We start from the raw sequence: 20,282 nt of genomic DNA, 5'->3' as shown, positions 1-20,282 counted from the left end.
AGTTTCGACAATCTGAAGGGCAACAGCGTACAGACAGAACGACACTTCAGACCGTCTCAAGATACTTCAGACTCTCTCGCTTACAGAATTGTAGCTTGGCATCGTGCGAGATCTGACTTCTCCACAGAATCCTTTACCCTTGGACCATAAAGCCAAGAAACAACCTCCGAGTACTCGATCAAGTGACCCTGAAAACTGAAGCAATGATGCTGATAATTCAGCTTCGCAATCAAAGGAATAAATGAAAAAATAAAATATTTCTATAGAAATTTAATACTATTACTCATTAACTTTTGTTGATCAAATAAAAATGTCCTTGCTGAGAATAAGATCCTTCTTTGAAAAATGTACTGACCTCAACATTTTAAATGGTAGGATGCATCACCTATCACATTACATAACTAAAGCTAAAAATTCTCAAATAAAACCTTTCCTGTTCTGTTTTCTGTTAGCTCTTCAGCCTTCGCATGTCTCTAGCCTATAAGCCTGTTAGTTTAGCATACCACTAAATATTTATCCTGCCAGCTTAGCACCCGATCAGCCTGCTAGCTTGACATACATGCAACCACCAATTTTTGTCATTTTTATTATTTGTAGCTACCATTACTACAAAAGTATAACCGAAAAGGCCATTTTGAATATACGTTTAGCTACCTCTTCGCCTCCAAAGGTCAAAGAATTCTGTGGAGGTTGGCATCTTGCACAACACTGGATCTCTTTTACTTGTCAAAAGCTGACTTTTTACTATTAAAACCAGATGCTTTTCAACCAATAACTTATTAAAACTAAACAGGAGACTTTATTAGGGAGTTTGAAGGTTTTAAAAGCCTGTTTGATTGCATTTGATCCAGTGAAAGCCTTGTAAAAATGGTACTATTTTTCTGAAAAAATTAAAGAAACGTTGTGCTACAGACAGTTATATACGATCTGAAACATTGGTTTTAATAAGGTATAGGTTGAAAAATGCTTCTTCTATCACGTATATTAGGTGCAAGTGTGTTTGTTTTTAAATATAGAGACTTACTATACTATACAAACATACCTTTTGGTCTTACAACCAGTGTTAAGGTCCATTCTGTGCTTAAAATCCCAATCCCAGCATTCAGCTGTGACTCCTACATTTAGGCATCACTTGCTGCTTCCAGTTGACAAAGATTCAAATCACAGTAATCAAAATAAATTAAATATAGAGAAGCCTGACAGCACTCACATCACTAGAGCACTCGGAGTTTGAGAGGGCACACATTAAAAAAAAAAAAATTAAAATTGAAATTAAAATCATCAAAACTTGCCAGCATACACTTTCGAGGCCCTGTGTCTTGTGTTTGAGAGAGGGCCATTTTGCTCATATTCACATGAGCGATGCTGGAAAATAAATAATAAAAACCAAATGGCGTAAGAAATGAAAAAGGCGAGTCTTCAGGGCAGTGAATGCTGCTACCTGATTCGTCCGTTGGTTTTGGGTGGGCCCAGCTGGGACTTTGGGTCCGGGCTGAGAGAGCTCCACAGCGTTTCTCTGCAAGTCTGCATGACGGGACAGCCACTGGGGCCCGTTGAACACACGTCCACAGCCGACCACACCTCGCCCACCAGACTGTCCACCCAGCGCTCCAGCTCGGACCCCGTCAGCTCTGCGTTGTGTTCGGCCGCTTCCACCTGACCCAGGTGCACCGGGATGTTCAGGATGGGGTTCAGGCCGTGGAAGCTCTGCTCCATGTAGCTGTTCTTGGCCGGCCCGTTGTGCGTTCTTAAAGCATCCTCTGTGAGAGAGAGAGAGAGAGAAGAAAAAGATGGGTTTTTTTCCACAAGGATGAACAAGGACTTAATGCAAGCAAAGCAAAACTGGGATTATGACTGAATTGGCTGGAACACTTTACATTTTCAGACATGAAAAATAAAGAACACTACCCCTGATATTATTTTTTGCATTTTCTTCATCTATGGAGGTTATAAAACAATCAGTCTTTCACGGATTTATATTTGCGCAATGAACTCTAAAGCTAATGTTTGTTAATTTAGATACTATAAGCTTTAATTGTTGTCGGTGCTGAATTTGTGTGCTGAGCTGGTGGATGGGAGGTTATTGGTTATATGCTAACAAGATACATTTTTCGTGGGTACAAATCTGTATCTGTAAACCAACGTTACATCAGAGTTATTTACACTGCTGTTCAAAGGTTTGGGATCAGTAAAATGTGTTATGTTTCTGAGTCTCTTATGCTGATCAAGGCTGTATTTATTTGAATTGAGAAATACAGAACACCTCCCTGCAATATTGTGAAATATTGCAATTTCTCATATTGGTTTCCTATTTGAATATTCTTTGAATTTTCAGCATCATTACTCTAGTCTTCAGTCTCACACAGTCCTTCAGAAATCATTCTAATATGCTAATTTATTATCAGTGTTGAAACTGTTGTGCTGCTTAATATTGTTTGTAAGCTGTTTCACTTTTTCTGTGATTAATAAAAAGTTAAAAAGAACAGCATTTATTCAAAATAGACTTTTATTTTAACAATAAAAGTCTTTACTATCACTATTTATCCATATAACATCTTTGCGGAGTATTAATTTAATTTCTTAAAAAAAAATTACTGGCCCCAAACTTCTGATAGTGTATTTTGTAACACAAAGAATTCTGAAAAAAGTATCACAGGTCCCAAAAATATTAAGCAGCACAACTGTTATTTTTAATTGATCAGTTCAAACATTTAAAGTGTCATCTTATTATTTGCTTCAGTTATTTTTATTAGTTCTTCTTTTGAATATTTTGCAAATATCTAATTAATTGATCAAAAGTGACAGTGAAGACATTTATGATGCTACAGAAGATTTCTAAGAAAGATGAAAGACGACGGGTTTCCAGCCACAAGAAACTTCACGCTCTAACTTAACTTTCACCAAATTTTAATGCATTCAGTCTCTTTTTGAGGGCATGAAAAAAAAAACCTACAGCTGGGATTTTACAAAATCTCTATCAAAATGGCATTAAATATCAATACTGTGCTGTTTAATTTTTAAACGCATCTTCATATATAAACTAGACCACTAGTCTGCATCACATCACCTAACGTCAAACGGCTAAAAACAGCTCCGTTAGCTGTGAATTCCTCGGGCTCCTCACACTTCTCTCTTCACAGATCACCCTCTGTGTCTCTTCCTGACCCCCCTTCTCCAGGTTGGCCCACCTCCTTTCCAGAAACATGCCATAATACGCTCACAGGAAGTGCATGAACAGGAAGGCGTCATTGCTTACAGCGCGCTGCCCGACCTGGGCCGCATAAACACACTCCATAAACTTTTATTAGCTGTGGGTGCAGAGCGAAAGAACTCGGTGCCTGCCGTAGACATTAATCATACGACAGTCTGCTAAATCACGTGCGTTTATCACCCGCCCATTCCCACACCCAACCGCGATCACAGGCTCTCCCTCATTAGGAGCGTTTTGAGGGTAGATTCGCTGATGACCGCGCACCACTCTTATTTGGAAACGTCCCTAATGGGCTAGAGATACCAATCGCGGCCCCTGCACGGTAATCTTTTGGAGTTTATTCCAATGAAAGGTGACCTGGCGTGGTGTATTACTCATTCGTGACTGTGAGCCGGGGCTATATATAGGCAAGCGAGCGGCCCAGGCACAGAGCTAGACGTGAAGGCAGAAAGTGCCTTTGAAAGCGGGGGGGTGGATGACCTGAGAGGTTGAGGCAGTTTAATATACAGCGCACCATAATGTCAGACTATGGTCTTCAAAAAAAAAAAAAAAAAAAAAAAAAAAAAAAAGCACCCAAAATGCAGGGATTAGTCATTACATCTGGAGGAAGGAGCATTTCTCATTCTGCTTTAAATATACGAGCCTGGAACAGAGCATAAATCAAAGCTTCAAACGCAGAGCATTTTCTCCAGTGATATTCTGTGCTACGATGGCCAGTGTTTATTTCAGGTTTTTTTTTTCCCTAACTATGAGAGTTGACAGGAAAAAAACAATGTTGTTTGTTGTGAAAATGATTTATATTTGCCACTTTACAGCAGATGTTTGTTTGCTTAAATTGAAGAACGTATTTTAACATCCACACTAAACTTAGCTATAAGTTTATTATTTATTTATTTATTTTATTATAAATCTTTTATATTCAGTCAATTGTATAATATTATAGTTTAATTTATTATATACTATGTTTTAAATTAGCTATGTATTTTCATTTTAGTTATTTTACGTAATTTATAATAGTTATTTTATTTTTCTGTTTAGTTTAGTTCAATTAAAATGTAATTTTAGTATCTATAAAAAATATTCCTTCTTTAATAACTTATTTGGCAGGATTAGGAATGTAGAATATGACCTAGCAGAATATGGGTTTCATAAGCGATAATAAACAGCCAATATGTTAATAACAGGCATGCTAATAAGTAACTAGTTAATAGCGAAGATACCAAATCTTTTGCATTTTACATTTTGTCTACATTTTTCATCTAATATTTATGTTATTACATTTCAGCTTTATTTCATAGACTTATTTCATATTTTGTATTTTCATTACAAACTATTTTTAATAGTTTAATATACACTATTGCAATGAGCAGCTTTAATTAATTAAGCAAGCATTTAATTCATTTTTAGGAAATTGCTTCGCTCAGATGGTTTGTTTAAAAAACAACAGGCTAAAACAAATGATTGACTGAATCATTTGCATGATCATACAGTGTATTTTGTCTTCTTTTTTTTTTAATGAAAAATGTTGTTAAATACATCCTTTCTCACTATCTTTTAATTAAGCTACATAAATTCCATCAAGCCTCCAACTCAAATGTTCCCCCAAACAAATGTTCTCCCACTGAAGGCTGTCGCACGTAGGAATCAGTTAAGGCGAATCATCAGAAAGAAGCGGCTGGAAAGAAGGATTCTCACCGTGGCGTATAGGCAGGTGTTTGTGGTGGGTGAGGGGAGTGATGAGGAAGCGTGTGTCTGCCACGGGGCTCCAGTGGTGCAGCACACGTACGGTCCACATGCCGGGCCGCAGGGGCAGGTTCAGAGGAGGCCTGTAGTGAGTGAACTCAGCACTGGCGTCGATCAGGATGTCGTAGGTGGCGGCGATGACATTGGTGGGGTCAATCCACACCACGGTCACGGTCACGTTTGAGCCCTTCCCCCATTTCTGCATGCCCACAGACTCGTCCATGGGTCCCATCAGATTCCCGAAGTTCCGGAATATCCTTTCCTTAGCGTCCCAGTCTGTTCCAATCTGATTATAGAGAGAAAACAAATCAAAAACAGATATTTATCGTGAAAGTCAAGAGCAGTTCCCACCCAATCTTTTAGCCTAATGAACCCCATAGCCCTTCATAGCCCCATGATTAAGGCTCAAGTACTCCTTTATTAGAACAAACCAATGTTCCCATTCACTCTGGATATCATTTAACATGACCGTTAATTATATTAAAATTACTTTTAAATCACTGATAAAACAAATCAAGGCTGTGGGTGAATAACAGATTGAGTCACGTATGCTCTCCAACACTTAGACTTTTCAAAAGTGTGTCGTCAGTGAAATGAATTCTAAAAATACATTGAAATCTATTTTTAAAGGAAGTCTCTTAGGCTCATCAAAGCTGCATTTATTTAATGAAAAACACAGTAAACCAGTAATACTGCATACTATTACAACAATGTAATGTTACTACAATGCAGTTTGAATATATTTTAATATGCAATTTATCAGAAATCCCTCAAAAATCATTCTAATAGGCTGATTTGAAGCTCAATAAATATTTTTTGTAGAATATATTTTGTAGAAAAGTGGTGCTTTGACTCTTTGATGAAAATAAAGTTTACAAGAACACAATTTATTTGAAATAAAAATATTTCGTAACACTGCACAATATAATGTACGTCACTTGTGTCAAGTTTAATGCATTCTTGCAAAATAAAAGCATCAACATGTTTCCATAAGTTTAAGTGAAATCTTTTCAAGTACCCCCTGGAACCTGCCATACTAGCCCTTGGGTAACATACACCCCTGGTTGGGAATCACTGATCTAGAGCAAAGTTGGAGAGGCAGAAACAGTAAAAGTGAAGAAAATGAAGGCAAGTGAGGCAGGAAGAGAACACAGTCCTGGGGCTCTGAGACAGAGTGTGTCGCTCTTGATGCAGAGATGTGTCAGTTCACTCCCTCCAGACACTGCACAGGACCTCATTGCTATGGAAGCTGTACAAACTTTCTGTATCCTTAAAATTCAGTCCCCTAAGACACCCGAGTACCAGGAAGCCTGAGCTCTGTACATAACTGTGGATCCCTAAGAGAGGCACATACAGCCAAATGAATTGCACAAGATCCCATCGTAAGTAAACAGATGGCACCAATTGGGACGGCCAGTACCAGCTGAGATGAGCGCAATTGCATCAAACGATCAGCAGTGCCCAGTGTAATGTTTCTCCCACTGTGAGGTAATTTGACTTGGGGTGTGAATGGGTGGGGGGTGGTGCTGGTGGCTTGGAGCGTCTAACATTAGCTCCCTCCGGCCGCTCTTAGAAACAACAGAAATTTCTACCGAGGACATGACCGACAGCGGGAGTCTCTTACGGTTGACCTGTCCCATATCCCTCCTTGGCCGTGCCTGCACCTCAGTAAAACACAGCAAATCAATTTGATCATCCTGTTGGGAAGATGCCTGAGACCCAGCTGGACTTGGTTTAAGCATTTTACAGCTCTGCTGTCTTGTCTATGGGTGTCCCCCAAGGACGGATGCTGGGAAATGACATCCAGGCAGAATCTAAAATTAACTTTTTACCACACAGAGGAATTAGGAACATGTACTAGTCTTACATTTATTATATATATATATATATATATATATATATATATATATATATATATATATATATATATATATATATATATATACACACACACACACACACAATTTATAACACACACTACCATTCAAAAGTTTGGGGTCTGCAGGACTTTTTTCATGTTTTTGAAAGAAGTATCTTCTTCTCGTAAAGCCTGAATTTACTTAATCAAAAATATAGTAATATGGTGAAATATTATTACACTGTGTAATAATTATGTATGGTAATGTATAGTAATTTATTCATCTGATGGCAAAAATACAATTTAAGCAGCCATTACTCGCTTCTTCAGATGAAAAATATGTGAGAAATTGCATGCATCTCAAATCAAAGATAGTTTTTTAAATATTTCTTTGCATTACTCACATTATTATTATTAGCACATTTTAAACATTAAATAAAAAGTCAAAATAGAGTACAGCGATTGTTCATCTTTAATTTGAATTGTCAGTCACTTTCTTTAGCAAAGGAAGTGTATAATTATGTAATAAAAAGAAAGAAAAAAGTAATCTAGTTCGAGATGTTTATATGCAGTTGAAAGTCATCTATCCGCATCTAACACCTGTGTCTGAAACCGAACACATACCCTTGGCTTCCAACAGATAAACTGAGGGCAGTTCAGCGTGAAGTCATTATTTTATCCCCATACTCGTGGCAGACAAATCACTGATTACGCCAAAGGGCAAGATGACAGGTATGGCGCTGCCTGACAGCTAAATCAATGAAGAACGCCTGAATTATTGGTTGTTTAACGGAGTATGTCAAGCACAATGTGCAGCAGTGTAAGATTGCCAATAATATTCGGAGGTCAATTTTCTTAGCAATGCATACATTCTGAGGGTATCGTGGGGGCGATTCGGCACCTATAGACTGCCAAGACATTTTTACTGCAGTGAGCCTGAACAAAATATGCATTGTCTTAAAACCTTTATTTATGAAATGCTGCACGATGACAGTTTCTGTTCATGAATAAAAATGGCCAACAGAAAACATAAATGTGCTACCCATCATCCTTTAACTATAGGAATACACAAAAACCCTTCCTCTCCAGTGTTTGTGTGTGTGTGTGTGAGAGTATACTAACCTCTGCAAACTGCAGCCTGTTGAAGGTATTGGGTGGATTGGTGAACTTGAAGAACTGTTTGGGCATGACCCAGGTCTCCAGGGTTTCCAGTTTACTGGTTGCCAGGTTGGTGGCATGATGCCTGACCAGGTATCCCTGGAATTCATCAGACAGGAAGTAGGTATGGACAGACACAGGATGTCCCATGGCAAAATACCTAAAACCACAAAAGATGTTTTAACTCGTTTATCAATTAAAATTATTTGTCTTGTATATTTAGACATGTTTATATTATATTCTATATTTGTTTTGGTGGCCTTTTCATTTGCTTGGGGTCTTTTAAAAGAAAGCAATAATTGTATTATTTTTGAGTGCATTTAATTGATCGAGAGAGAGAGAGAGAGATACTTTTTTTTTTTTTTTTTGCATTTTCAAGTTTTTTTATTGTAATTTACTGTGCTTTATTATGTTAATTAGCTAGTATTTTTGTTATTTTTTACCTAATCAAAATAACCCAAATACAGCTTGACTGAGACTAATCAAAATGCACAATAAAAAAAACATGATTTCTGAAAAGTGTTATCTGCAGTGCAACCATTTTAACAATGTTTCATAAGCATCAAATCAGCATATTATAAAAAAATTATAAAGAATGGCTGTAATGTTTGTAAAAATATTTCAGAAAACTACAATTTGTATTGTATTTTTGATCAAATAAATTGTGTGATGAGCATAAGATAAAAAAAACGTCTTACCTACCCCAAACTTTTTAAACGGTAGCGTACATATATATTTTTAATAAACCGTTAAGGCAGTTTGCACAAATACAGATCTTCCTCAAGACCAGTTATTTGACCAATAACTGTCTTCAATTTTTCAAAGTTTATTCTGGCTTTGGTAACAAGCTCTTCACTTGGAAGAAAAAAAAAAAAAAAAAAAAAAAAAGTTGAAAAACTTGTGAGCAACCAAACCAATGATTTTGTATTCCGAGTGAAGTTTATTTTCTCTAGACGTGGGGTTGTAGAGAGGTGAGTGAAGCGCTGGGCTGTGAGACTCTGAGACAGACAGACAGAAGGAGGAGCAGCAGGAGCTGATAGAGACGCAGGCGGCCATGCGGAGCGGACGGCTGCTCTCACAGCGCTCTCATCAGTATTCCAGCACAGGCTGGAGGTGCTCCATCCCAGCACCGCTCTCCTGACAAGCAGAACAGCAAATATTTACACCGGTGCGGCCGCCCCCGTCCTCTGTCACCGCAGGAGGTGGGCAGCACGCAGGGACTAACAGAGCAGCTATTGAAGCGGCCCACCTCAGCCTCTCACCGCTGATGTCACAGAGGGCTGCGAAAAACAGAGCGCTGCCTCACTCGCGGACCCCCAGCGCCACCATCCCAACCCCCACCGGCCCTCAACAACACCCTCCTTGTGCTGACGAGTCCCTCTGCAGGGTCCAAATACTGAGGCTCTGTGTCTGAACGCACAAACAGCAGCGACGCCAGGCATTACTGCACTGATAAACACATATAAACACCGCAGACAGACTGACAAACTCTCTTTTCCTTATCCTCTTTGGCTCTGTCCGTCCGTCTCTCTCTCTCTCTTCTCTATCTCAGTAATGACAGATGTTCGGAGAGCTGAGGAACTTCAGATCTGCAGCGAGTGAGATCAAACAAAGCTGCGTTTCCCTCGGCAGACGGCACAAACGAGTGTGCTCTTCTTTAGCTTTCAGAATAGCCAGAGCGCTAATATACGTACGTTTACGAACAAAACATAATTGCATTAGATAAACATGGACAGTTCACAATTCACTTATAAAGCTATGTTTTAAAAGGATAATTCATTTAGAGTAGTGTTTGGTGGGATGTCAATCAGAAAGGTTGATCTGGAGTCGCAGAATCGCTACTTGACTGAAATTCAAAGTCAGAAGTAATCTCTCAAATTTACATTTAGTCAGTTAGCAGACGCTTTTTTCCAAAGCAATCTATGAACGAGGACAATAGAAGCAATCAAAAACAACAAAAGAGCAATCGTGTATCTCAGTTAGCTTAAAGCAGTACATATAGCAAGATTTTTTTTTTATATAATAAATAAAAAAATGTAAGAGAAAACAGAATAGAAAAAGAACAGAGCAAGCTAGTGTGTGTTATAAGCTTTTTTTTGCTTTTGTTAACTGTATAATATACAGTTGCTGCACATAAAATACAAAAGCTAGTTTTTTTATTTTGAAAAAATATAAAAATTTATAGTCAAAATGTATTAAAACACAGTGGGATGAAAATGTATTCAACGAAATACCAATTGTTTACAAAATGTATGTAAACAAATCAAAAGTAGGTGTAGTGCTAGCACTTTTAATTAAATGATTTATAATTTTAAAATCACTTAAAAATGATTGATAATTGACTTTTCTACAGTATTTTGTCAAAAGCTGAGCATCCAAACAGATTCCTTTTATTTTTCGACTCAAATTCATCTGTAACTTGTTAGAAGCTAACCAAATGAGATGTCATCTTGAAATCCTTGAAAACCTTGAACAAACTGACTGACAGTAAAATTAAAACATCAAACAGAACATTAAAAACAGATTCTCTTGCAATGAGGATTAAAAATGATTCGAGTCAACTACAATGTGCAATTATGAAATACTGATTGCAGAGCATCAAACCATTTTCATTCAATTACCAAGAATCGGTTTAAGTCATTTCATGATTTTCAGTGTAAAATCTGGGTCCTAAAAGCAAACCCAGCCAATACAACAAAAGCCAATGGAAAACTCCAAACAAGTCAATACGACAGACTTAGATAATCTAAACCAGTGTTCCTCAAATCTTGCCCTGGAGGGCTAATGTTCTGCAGAGTTTAGCTGCAACCCTAATCAAACACACCTGTGCAAGTCTTTAGGATCCCTAGAAAATCACAGGTAAGCGAGTCTGATTCTTGAGGAACACAAACAGCAAAATCTCATTTTGCACTTCAATGAAACGCACAATATTCTGCGTACTGACCTGCAGGTGTTGTCACTGGTGTCGCCCTGTAAGGAGTTGGCAGTCCGTGCCAGACCCAATCGGGCGAAGGCATGATAGTGAGTGAGATGTGAGTCGGACAGGCTGTGAATACCATCCGCTTCATCAAAAACATTCTCCCAGTAGGCCTTGAGACCCGGCGTGCCCTGGGGCATGCTCCCGAACAGGAAGGCGTCCAGCTGATTCACAATCTCTTGATTTACACTGGCTTCAAATTTCCTTGCGAAGAATGTGGGTCTGGTGGTTTGCTGATGGAGACAAAGACAGGGAGAGAAAGAAACAGAGAGCGTGAGTGTGAAGACAAGGAGGCGCTGATAGACAAGACAACCTGCTGAGACAGTGAGAAACAGCACGAGAAAGAGAGATAGTGACAGAGCGAAACGACGGAAAACTGAAAAGCGTGGCACACCTTCCAGTGTGATGTGCTAGAAGGGGAAAAAGGTAAAAGAATCAGAAACGGAAATTCTCCAGAGATAATTGACGGCAAAAAATCAAAATCAAAGTGGCACATGTCTGGCATGAAACACTGGTGTTGCTTTTTATTCACATCCACCTCGCCTCCCCGCAGACTAACATGTGTAATGTAATAGAGATAAGAAGAAGGACGACATCTGTGAAGAGCCAAAAATATCAAAAATCTTCATGCTTGAAATAGTTGTGAGGCAACGTCAGACCCCTGACGTTCGCTTTCAGGAGAACGTCCTAGAAGATGGAAAAATCTAAACACGAGTCACAAAAAGAACAAAAATTAAGATTCTGTCATAATTTACTCATCCCCATGACTTTCTAATGCCATATGACTTTCCTTATTTCATGCAACACCAGAGAAAAGTAAAAAAAATGAGAGCAGTATGATTTGTAAGCAAATCATTTAAACCTTTAATAGACCTAAGCCAGGATACCGCTACAATTTCTGACAGGATGGAAAACAAGACTGTGAGGGATAGAAATGCTGTGCGTTCAACAGATTGTACTGTTACTTAACAACATACCGATTGTTTGTCTTTCTCATCTTCGAGAGAAAAAAAATCAACTTGAAGTAATCAAAAACAAATGGAGTTGAAACATAATGAGAATTAACTGACCTGTAGTTAACATGTAGTTACAAAGTTATAGTTAGTAGGATGTCTAAAGTGGACTATCAAAATAAAGTGTAACCTACAATTCTTTTAAATATTTCCATTTAAATTTTTGGGTGAACTATCCCTTTAAACAAAATTCTAATTTTTCAAAACATGTGAGAAAGAAAAAGTCTGATGAAGTGATTTGGAGAGGCATGTCGAGAAAGCTCCTTTATACGGTTTGGGCCTCTACTGGGTGATGGGTGAGAAATGTTTGGATACAAACTGAACTGCCATGACACATTTCAAGCCTCCCTTCCTCTCCCATTGTCCGTTTTCCTCAGAGCTGTCTGTGAGAAAGGAGGTATTGTCACAGAATAATTACTCAATACTCACTACGGGCATGCCTTCAGTGATAATGACCCCGCTAAATGCTCGCAGACCCTTCCCCCAGCACAGGCTTGAATGAGTTAACCACAGGCTCCGTGAAAGGACTCCATTATGTAGAGTCGTCGTGGCTGTAAGCGTTTAGCGATGCTCGAAATATGCCGATGATGGTGCTGGCTTTTCAGCCAGTATTCAGAACAGGAAACACTAGTTATAAATAAAACGTGGCCAAAATAACTGTACTTCAATTCAAACATACGAACACCAAGATCCACCATTGTGGTTAAAAGGGGTTGGGGGGGGGCACAAGCAAGTGGCACATCTGCCTGATGTGGCACGCGGTGATGATGTCATGGTTTGGCACACAAGCTCACAGTAGGAGTTTATGAGGAAAAAACCTGCCGTACAGACCGCCGCGTGGTTTAATGTGAAAGCGTACCACAAGCAACACGACATGAAAACGCAAAGTTGCAGTTCTGCTGCAGCGGAATGGAAAAAATAAAGCACAGCCAGCTATGTGAAAATCACCAGGCTGGGAATGACAACTTTCAAACTCATTTCGAGCTCCGCTTACAGTAGAGCGAGTGAGTCACTGGGGTCAGGCATGACCACGTTAGGATTGACTCAGTACTGGAGGCTAATGAGAGACTTCCAGACCAAAGGTAGGGAAGGGGGGCTGCTGCGGTCAAGCTCCACAGCCTCACTGCGTTATACTAGACTCACTCCCAGAATCCTTTTGATGAGAGACCGCCTCGCAATTGATCCCTCATCGTCCTTTTCTGCCGGCCAGAGTTAATTACAGATCCCCTGTGTAGGCACGAGTTAGCAAGGCTTTCCTTTAGTTGAGTCTCATTGGATTTCTAATCACGATTGAAATCGCTACTGACTGGAGAGCTTGTCTCACACTATTAGGTGTTTGTTTAAGGTAAATTAAAGGCCTATTGTGCTTATTCAGACTAAGCAGGACGCGGCGTAGGTCTCCTTCGGGCGTGAGGTCAGCGCTGTCACGGAAAAAGCTTTAAAAGTGTTTAACTAATGATCGGGTTCATCGAACTGTTCCTGTTAGCGCCGACTGCACTGATACAGTCGGACACCGAGAGGGCTGAGAGCACGGCGGGAAGGGAACGAGACGCTCACCTGGAAACGGGGCAGGTCGGAGGGCTTGAAGTCGTTGGGCGAGCAGCCGCACCAGTCCACGATGTGCTTGTATTGACACTTGCAGCCCAGCTTTCGATTCCAGTTAGTGATGCGGAGGTTGTTGTCCACCATGCTCTCACAGTGCGGACTGTTCTCCAGGACCGTGTGGAAGAACGACTGAAAAGAAAGAGACAGAACCACGGAGGAGGAGGAGGAGGATGATAAATAGGAAGGGATGGTGAGAGGTGAAGAGAAAGAGAAGAAAACAGATGACTAAGAGGTTGAAACAGAATAATGACATCTGATAAAATGAAGACGGATGTCTAACAGAATGGCCCTGTCAGGAGGTCTAGTGTGTTAAATGTCTACATCAGTGAAAAAGGGCCAATTGCCTTCTCAAGCCACAATATCCAATATCTCAGCGGTGAATAACTAGCCCTAGACAGAGCGAAGAATCCAATTTCGCCGCGGCACAGCAAAAAGCCCTTCATTAAAACTAACACATTGACACAGTCATTTCAAATGAGCAAACACACAATGCAAATGAGCAAATAAAGCTATGCAAATTCATCTCGCTTTTTGGAAATTTACTCAATTCATCATCGTAAACTTCAAACTCATGAATAAGTGAGAAATATTAATGAAACGCCAATCTAGTGAATTAATGTAGCAGAATCCTTGGAATACTGTGCAATGCAAAGTCATTTTCTTGATCATTATCGTCTTGTTTTTTTTCGTAGAATAATTTTTTTTTAATATTCTTTAAAAAGGATCACAGCTAAATCACAGCTAACATTGTTCAAGATCCATTGTTTTCAGAGAATATATATTATTATAAATAAACATTTATAATAATAAACACAAATAATTTATTTGATTTGTTCAAAATAAGTAAAAACTATAATAAATGCAATGTATTCTCTATATAGTCAATTCCCATTGTTTTAGTCACAGTTAAAAAAAAAAAAAAATTCTCATATTAATTACTCACACTCATGTCGTTCCAAACATTCGTCATCTTGAAACACAAATTACGTTTTTTGACCATCCATAAACGGACACGTTCAATTCCCCAAAAAATATGGCCATAAGTAAAATAGTCTGTGGTTTAGCCTTAATTTTATGAGGTTTTGAGAATGTTTTTGCACAAAGAAATCAAAACTAACATCCTAATTCAACAATCTAATGACCACAGCTCACTGATGTCACATGGACTATTCTAATGGTATCCTTACTACCTTTCTAGGCCTTAAATGTGCCATATGCTGTTCGTTTTTCATTTTTGGCAGAATTATCCCTTAAAGAATGTTTTTCCTGAAAAACAACACGTTCACTTCTTTGACATAATTTTGTTGTCTCACCTCCGCAGGTAAGAGTGTGTATGCGTAGAAACGTTTCATGTTGGTCACGAGGTCATCTTGAGAGTTGATGACATACTCCACAAACATTCGGTTGAGCAGAAACCAGTCAGAGCCTCCATCCACGGATATGCCTTCTGGAATTTTCCTGTCTCCAAGTCGCCACATATGGGTGTCACACTCGAAGAACAGCCGGTCCAAACCTTGTTTTCTGATGAATCTGTTGGCGATTATCAACAATGCAAATTACAAATTTATTTTTATCGGTTATAAAAGGCACCCTTCTGTGCGACTGGCACGCGTTCGAGTGTCTTGGGCACCATAAGCCATCAGCGTGATCACACGTCAGCACTCACCGAGCGTTATCTCTCCCGTGGGACTTGATGAAATTCATATCTCTGTATTTGGACAGGAAGGCCACCAGCTGATCATTGGTCCTGAGGAGACATTGATAAAAAAAATTGTTGGAAGGGAAAGCAGAAAATAAGCGAAAGAGAGAAAGAGTAACAGAGAGTTTGCTAATCAGGCTAATGAGCCACAGTGTAAATGAGCGCGGAGCACGAGGGATTGTGGGTGAGTCCAAGCTCACATACAGAGCCAGATTCAGCCCCTGATGCCAGCTGCCCGCTTTCACCGCCTGTCGCAATGCATTGCCTGAACGTCTGTAGTCATTTTTCCCCATACACACTCCTCTCACACATTTGGGGGTTTTTTGTTCACTGCAGGCTTCTGCTACAGAGGAAAGAACTTCACACTGAAGATAAAAAGAATAATAAAATCTTCATTTATCGCAATACCAGGGAAAGTGGAATTTGAAAAATGATTTGCTCAAAGGAACAGCAGTCATGGCTCACATTTCTGGGGATCAAACCAGCAACTTTCTGGTTACTAGCCTTGACTGTGAACCAGAACTGCAAGTGAGTATGCATTGGGAACATTCTCACCATGGAAGTCAATGAGAGACTGTAACATAGTGCCGTACCATTATACCTCACTTTTAAATTCTTATTATACCCCAATAATTGACTACTTATAAAGCTTAACAAATTTTAACCCATGTGCTGTGGTGAAAATCCTTTACTTAATTCCCCAGTCAAAATTGACCACTGTTCAAAACGTATTAAGCCATCCATTATGATTCATGATAAACCTTTTTGTTAGATTTTTTCCCTTTCAGTTAGCACTGCTTTTATGTTTCTTTTTGGAACCGATTGTGAAAAAAAGTTTTTTTCCTTTTGGTGGATAATTTTGGCAATGTTCACCCCAAAAATGTGGTGCATAAGCTCAGATCATAAGGCCAGCCATTCCAAAAACCAAATATAAAGCTTGTGCTAACTGAAAATGTTTGGTAATTTACAAGCAATGTTTTGTGTGCTGGTCATTTTTGCACCACAAGTCAGAAAAAAGAGAGCAATAAATAGAACTGTTCTATCTTATATTTGCAAAGTCTGTAAGTTTTAACCCTAGGAGTTAAAATCAGCTATGACTTTCAGGAAAAAGGTTGGTTCTGAATTAATTGCGAAAATAGAGAAAAAAAAATTAATTTTGAAGACAACAAATGTCTGTTTTCAACCAAATAGCTATTAAAAGTTGAGGTGAATTTGTTGATGTTTGCATGTGATTTTTCAGCTTCGTAGTAAACGCCCTGTAATCCCGTCCTCACTTGATGCAGGCATGATATCGTCTACATGCCTACAGCCGCACAAGTCAATCACACACGTACTTTATCTCAAACGTCTCTCAAGTCTCAGTAGCTTAGAACACTTCATCATCCAGCTTGTTATACAGCTACGTTAAACTGCTGTGGTAAAAAGATCAACACACACACACGCTCTCCGACCTGCAGCGTCTTCCTGTTTGCCAAAGATCAGCAAAAGGGAAACCCAGTGTGGCATTTGAAATGAAACCCTGCTCCGGCTCTCAGTGCATGTACAGCTGCCAGTCACTCTATGCGCTGGCTAAACTCAGACCTCAGGCTATTAGAGCGCTGTATTCTGTAACCGAGCTACCAGCGAGATTTGAAATCTGACTGCAGTGCCGTCAAAACTGTGCAATAATAATGAGCCACAGTCCGAGTGGGAGGGAGCAGGGGAAAGAGAGACAGAGGGGATGTTTACGCTCCGTTTTTGAGGTCTCTTCATGGTGTGCACATTTTCTCTAGGTATGCAATACTTGGGTGACCTGCAGCAACTGAACAGAATGCAAGCACGAGGACACCATACTTTATATCATAATGCAATTTGCCCAACTGGATCTCAATAGGGACAAATGAAGTGGAACTGGAAGTAAATTATATCTGTTTTGTACCCCTTTTTTTTGAATACAAAGTTTGGAAATAATATAAAAAGAATAATCATATATAATTACACAAATAAATGAATGAATCATATCACAGAATGGAAATGACAGAAAATAAAAGCCAATGGGAGACTTAAATGTTTAAGTGATATACCATAATTTTACTTTTAAATTCTCATTAACCTTATAATTCAAGTTAACGTTTGTATTTACATTTGTATTTATTTTCTGTAACTAAATTTGAAATGGATTTTACCATTTTTTGTCTACTAACCCTGAATATAGCAAATATATAAAATAGATGATATAGTATATAGTCCTTAGCAAGCTAGCGTTTTAATCCGAAACTGTTTGTAGAGCTGCTCCGTTCCAGAAGAGGGCATCATGGAGCCCCTGTGGACACATGGAAAGAGGAGAACAACAGAGTCCAGACTCATTGTTTTCTCCTTTTCTCTCTTCATGAAAAGGCCATAAATACAGCTGCGCAGACTTACCAACAGGGCTGAAGAAAAAGAGCAAGATGGTGTGGATAAATGGAAGAAAAGAGCCCGGCGCTCTCAACAAAGCCACTGTGTAACAGAGCCCTCCGCCCCTGGCGTCCAGGCTCGCCTATAGAGCAGAGAGCTTTTTGTCAGCCCCTTTCATAGGCATCCATGCAGAAGGATGGACATCAGGAGGGAATTAGAGGGGAAAATAAGCAGCTAAGTCACTAAACGCAGGTATGGCACGTCCCTCGGCACTGCAGTCACGACATGCGGACAAAGCGTTCTGCAAAAGGGCTGTGCACAGGTCTTTAGGAAGGCCAAGTCTGAAGACGTCCCCTCAGGACCTCTAACACACGCTGTCATATGCAATTAGCCGGTAATGGAAGCAGCCGCTATTAAGCTGAGCGTAGTCTGCAGTGTCACTAAAGTCAACCTTCTGCAAACACGCTGAAGTCAGGAGTGCAGCTGAACACTGTCTTTGGTTTCGTCTCTGTCTGTCTCTCACCTCACTTCCTATCTTGCACTCGCTTCCTCTGTCAAAGGCCATTGGGGGCAAGAGTGGGGAAAAAAAACATTCAATGTCAGGAAGATAACACTTCAATCTTTTAGCCAAATTGAGATTAGGTCTAATGGAGTCCAAACTTGACCAATCAGTCTGTGCGCACTTCTGTCCAATCAGAGGAGATCTTTCACCCACAGCACTGGAAGGCAACAGTCCAAAGGTAAAAATCACAATGATAGGGACTAAAATATGTACAACAAGGTTGCTAATTGACGGAACAGGATTTTGCTGAAGCCATCAGCCTGCATTATTTCAGCTTCTTTTTAAAATAAAATTCAACAGCAGAAAACCCAGGTAAAAATCTATATTACCCATGATTATCCAAAGAAATCTCCACCAAAAAAAGTAAAAGTACACTTTAGAAACTAAGCCGAAACTATGCCAAAACAGCATTTTAGTGCCAGCCCAGTCCCATGATGCACTGTGAATTATTTAAGTCAGTTTCTTTACGCTCTCAAACTTCTTGCATGTATAATATGCATATAAAATAGAGCTTTGTAAAAATTCTAGTCTAGAATCTAAAAACTAATCTATTTTGTCTTTTGCCAAGAGATAGATATTAAATAGATATTTAATTTTTTCAATATTCCCTCACTGATCTGTTGAATGCATTCATGGCATTCATCTTTTTTGTACTAATTTTCTTTGCTTTAAATCTAAGTCGTTTTGAAGCTTGTTGGTTTTGTTCATCTAAAGTTCATCTGAATGGAAAAAAAATACTTCAGGATCCAAGGTGGCTAAACAAGTGGACAGACCTGCAATCTATGCATTTTAACACCACAGACATACAGAAACCGACGTTTGTGGTGGTAAATCTTGAGGGTACACAAGCATACTTGCAAACATAAATGAACAACATTTTTCATGTTGTGGACTTCCCGCTGTCTTCAACGTTTCTTTTGTTGAGTATTTTTTTACAGCTTCCTCTCTGCTGACCTATGTATCTGTTGTGATAGTGGACTGAGAAATAACTCTCCATCACCACGACCGGAGGAGCTGGATCGGACTCCTTAATGGAGCGATTTGTCCTCATGTTTTAGAGAAATGGTGTTTCTGCACACCATAATACAAATGATAGCAACTACATCACTGCACTACACACACACACACACACACACACACACACTGACAGGCTACTTAAAGCTCACACCTGAACCCGAACTAGAGATGAAAAGAATAATTGTATTTTTCTTTGATGTTTCGCTTTAAAGGGGCTTTGGCTCATAGGTAACTTTCCTTTGTGGTCTGGAGGTGTGGCATGCGACCGCGTGATAGAGAGACAGGATTAACCTTGAACGGCAGCGCGGGACAGGCCAGAATTCATCACAGGGCTGTATCGATCTCTAACACCCTGATTTCTGAGGGCTGCAGAAAATGACATGGCTGTAATATTGATTGTAGCCGGGGGAGTAGCTGGGTTACTCAACCTCTCATCCTGCTCTCATTATAGACTGAAGAGTTATGCACGCTAATGGCATTTATCATGGTGATAATTCAAATCTTCAGAAGCAGTTCGGCTTACAGACAGAAATGCCACATTGAGTTACAGGTAATGTGATGAGATACTAGAACACTGCAGCAGTTTTTTTAATAAAAAGAATATTTGGCAAAATGGATTAAGAAATTGATTATGAACAAATGCTATTTTAAATAATATTAATAATTAGAATAATACCAGTAGTAACTGCATTTATTACTTGTTTAGAATTTGAATATTCTGCTAATAGGATAATTATTCTAAATATGTTTATTTTCTCTCTTTCTTACTATCTCTCTATATATACCTTTTCTCTGGTGCAGCTCCTTTCTAATATACATAATATCTTTATTTAATCTCTTCAGTTTACATAAATAGTCCATAAGCTCTCATTCAATTTCAGAGTCTCTTCAGAGTTCTTTTTTAGTTTTCATTTTGTTGTGGCTCTGTCAATATTAAATTGAGCTAATTCTGAATAAACATGTCCAATCTCCACAAGATGTTTAAATGTAATCCCTTAACAGTTCTATGAAGCATCAAGCTCATTGACACCAGATCAAACAGTCATTGGTGATCACAATTACC

General features: G+C 39.1%; 1 protein-coding gene across 1 annotated transcript in view; it reads right to left on the bottom strand.

The window, feature by feature from the left end:
* Positions 1-811: 811 nt before the first annotated feature.
* The window catches only part of xylt1 (xylosyltransferase I), a 58,407-nt gene continuing 38,936 nt past the window's right edge, over positions 812-20,282 (bottom strand). Inside the window, exons 5-11 of the mRNA XM_043235770.1 lie at positions 15,232-15,312; positions 14,879-15,095; positions 13,518-13,694; positions 10,915-11,180; positions 7,935-8,130; positions 4,907-5,240; positions 812-1,760 (exon numbers count right to left, since the gene is read on the bottom strand). Of these exons, the coding sequence (XP_043091705.1) occupies positions 1,438-1,760; positions 4,907-5,240; positions 7,935-8,130; positions 10,915-11,180; positions 13,518-13,694; positions 14,879-15,095; positions 15,232-15,312 (1,594 nt within the window). The 3' untranslated portion in view covers positions 812-1,437. The remainder of the gene's footprint in view (positions 1,761-4,906; positions 5,241-7,934; positions 8,131-10,914; positions 11,181-13,517; positions 13,695-14,878; positions 15,096-15,231; positions 15,313-20,282) is intronic.

The sequence above is a fragment of the Puntigrus tetrazona genome, chromosome 3 (genome assembly GCF_018831695.1).
Source record: "Puntigrus tetrazona isolate hp1 chromosome 3, ASM1883169v1, whole genome shotgun sequence".
Classification (NCBI taxonomy): domain Eukaryota; kingdom Metazoa; phylum Chordata; class Actinopteri; order Cypriniformes; family Cyprinidae; genus Puntigrus; species Puntigrus tetrazona.
Note: the sequence above shows the minus strand (reverse complement) of the source record. Positions and strands in the feature narration are given on the sequence as shown.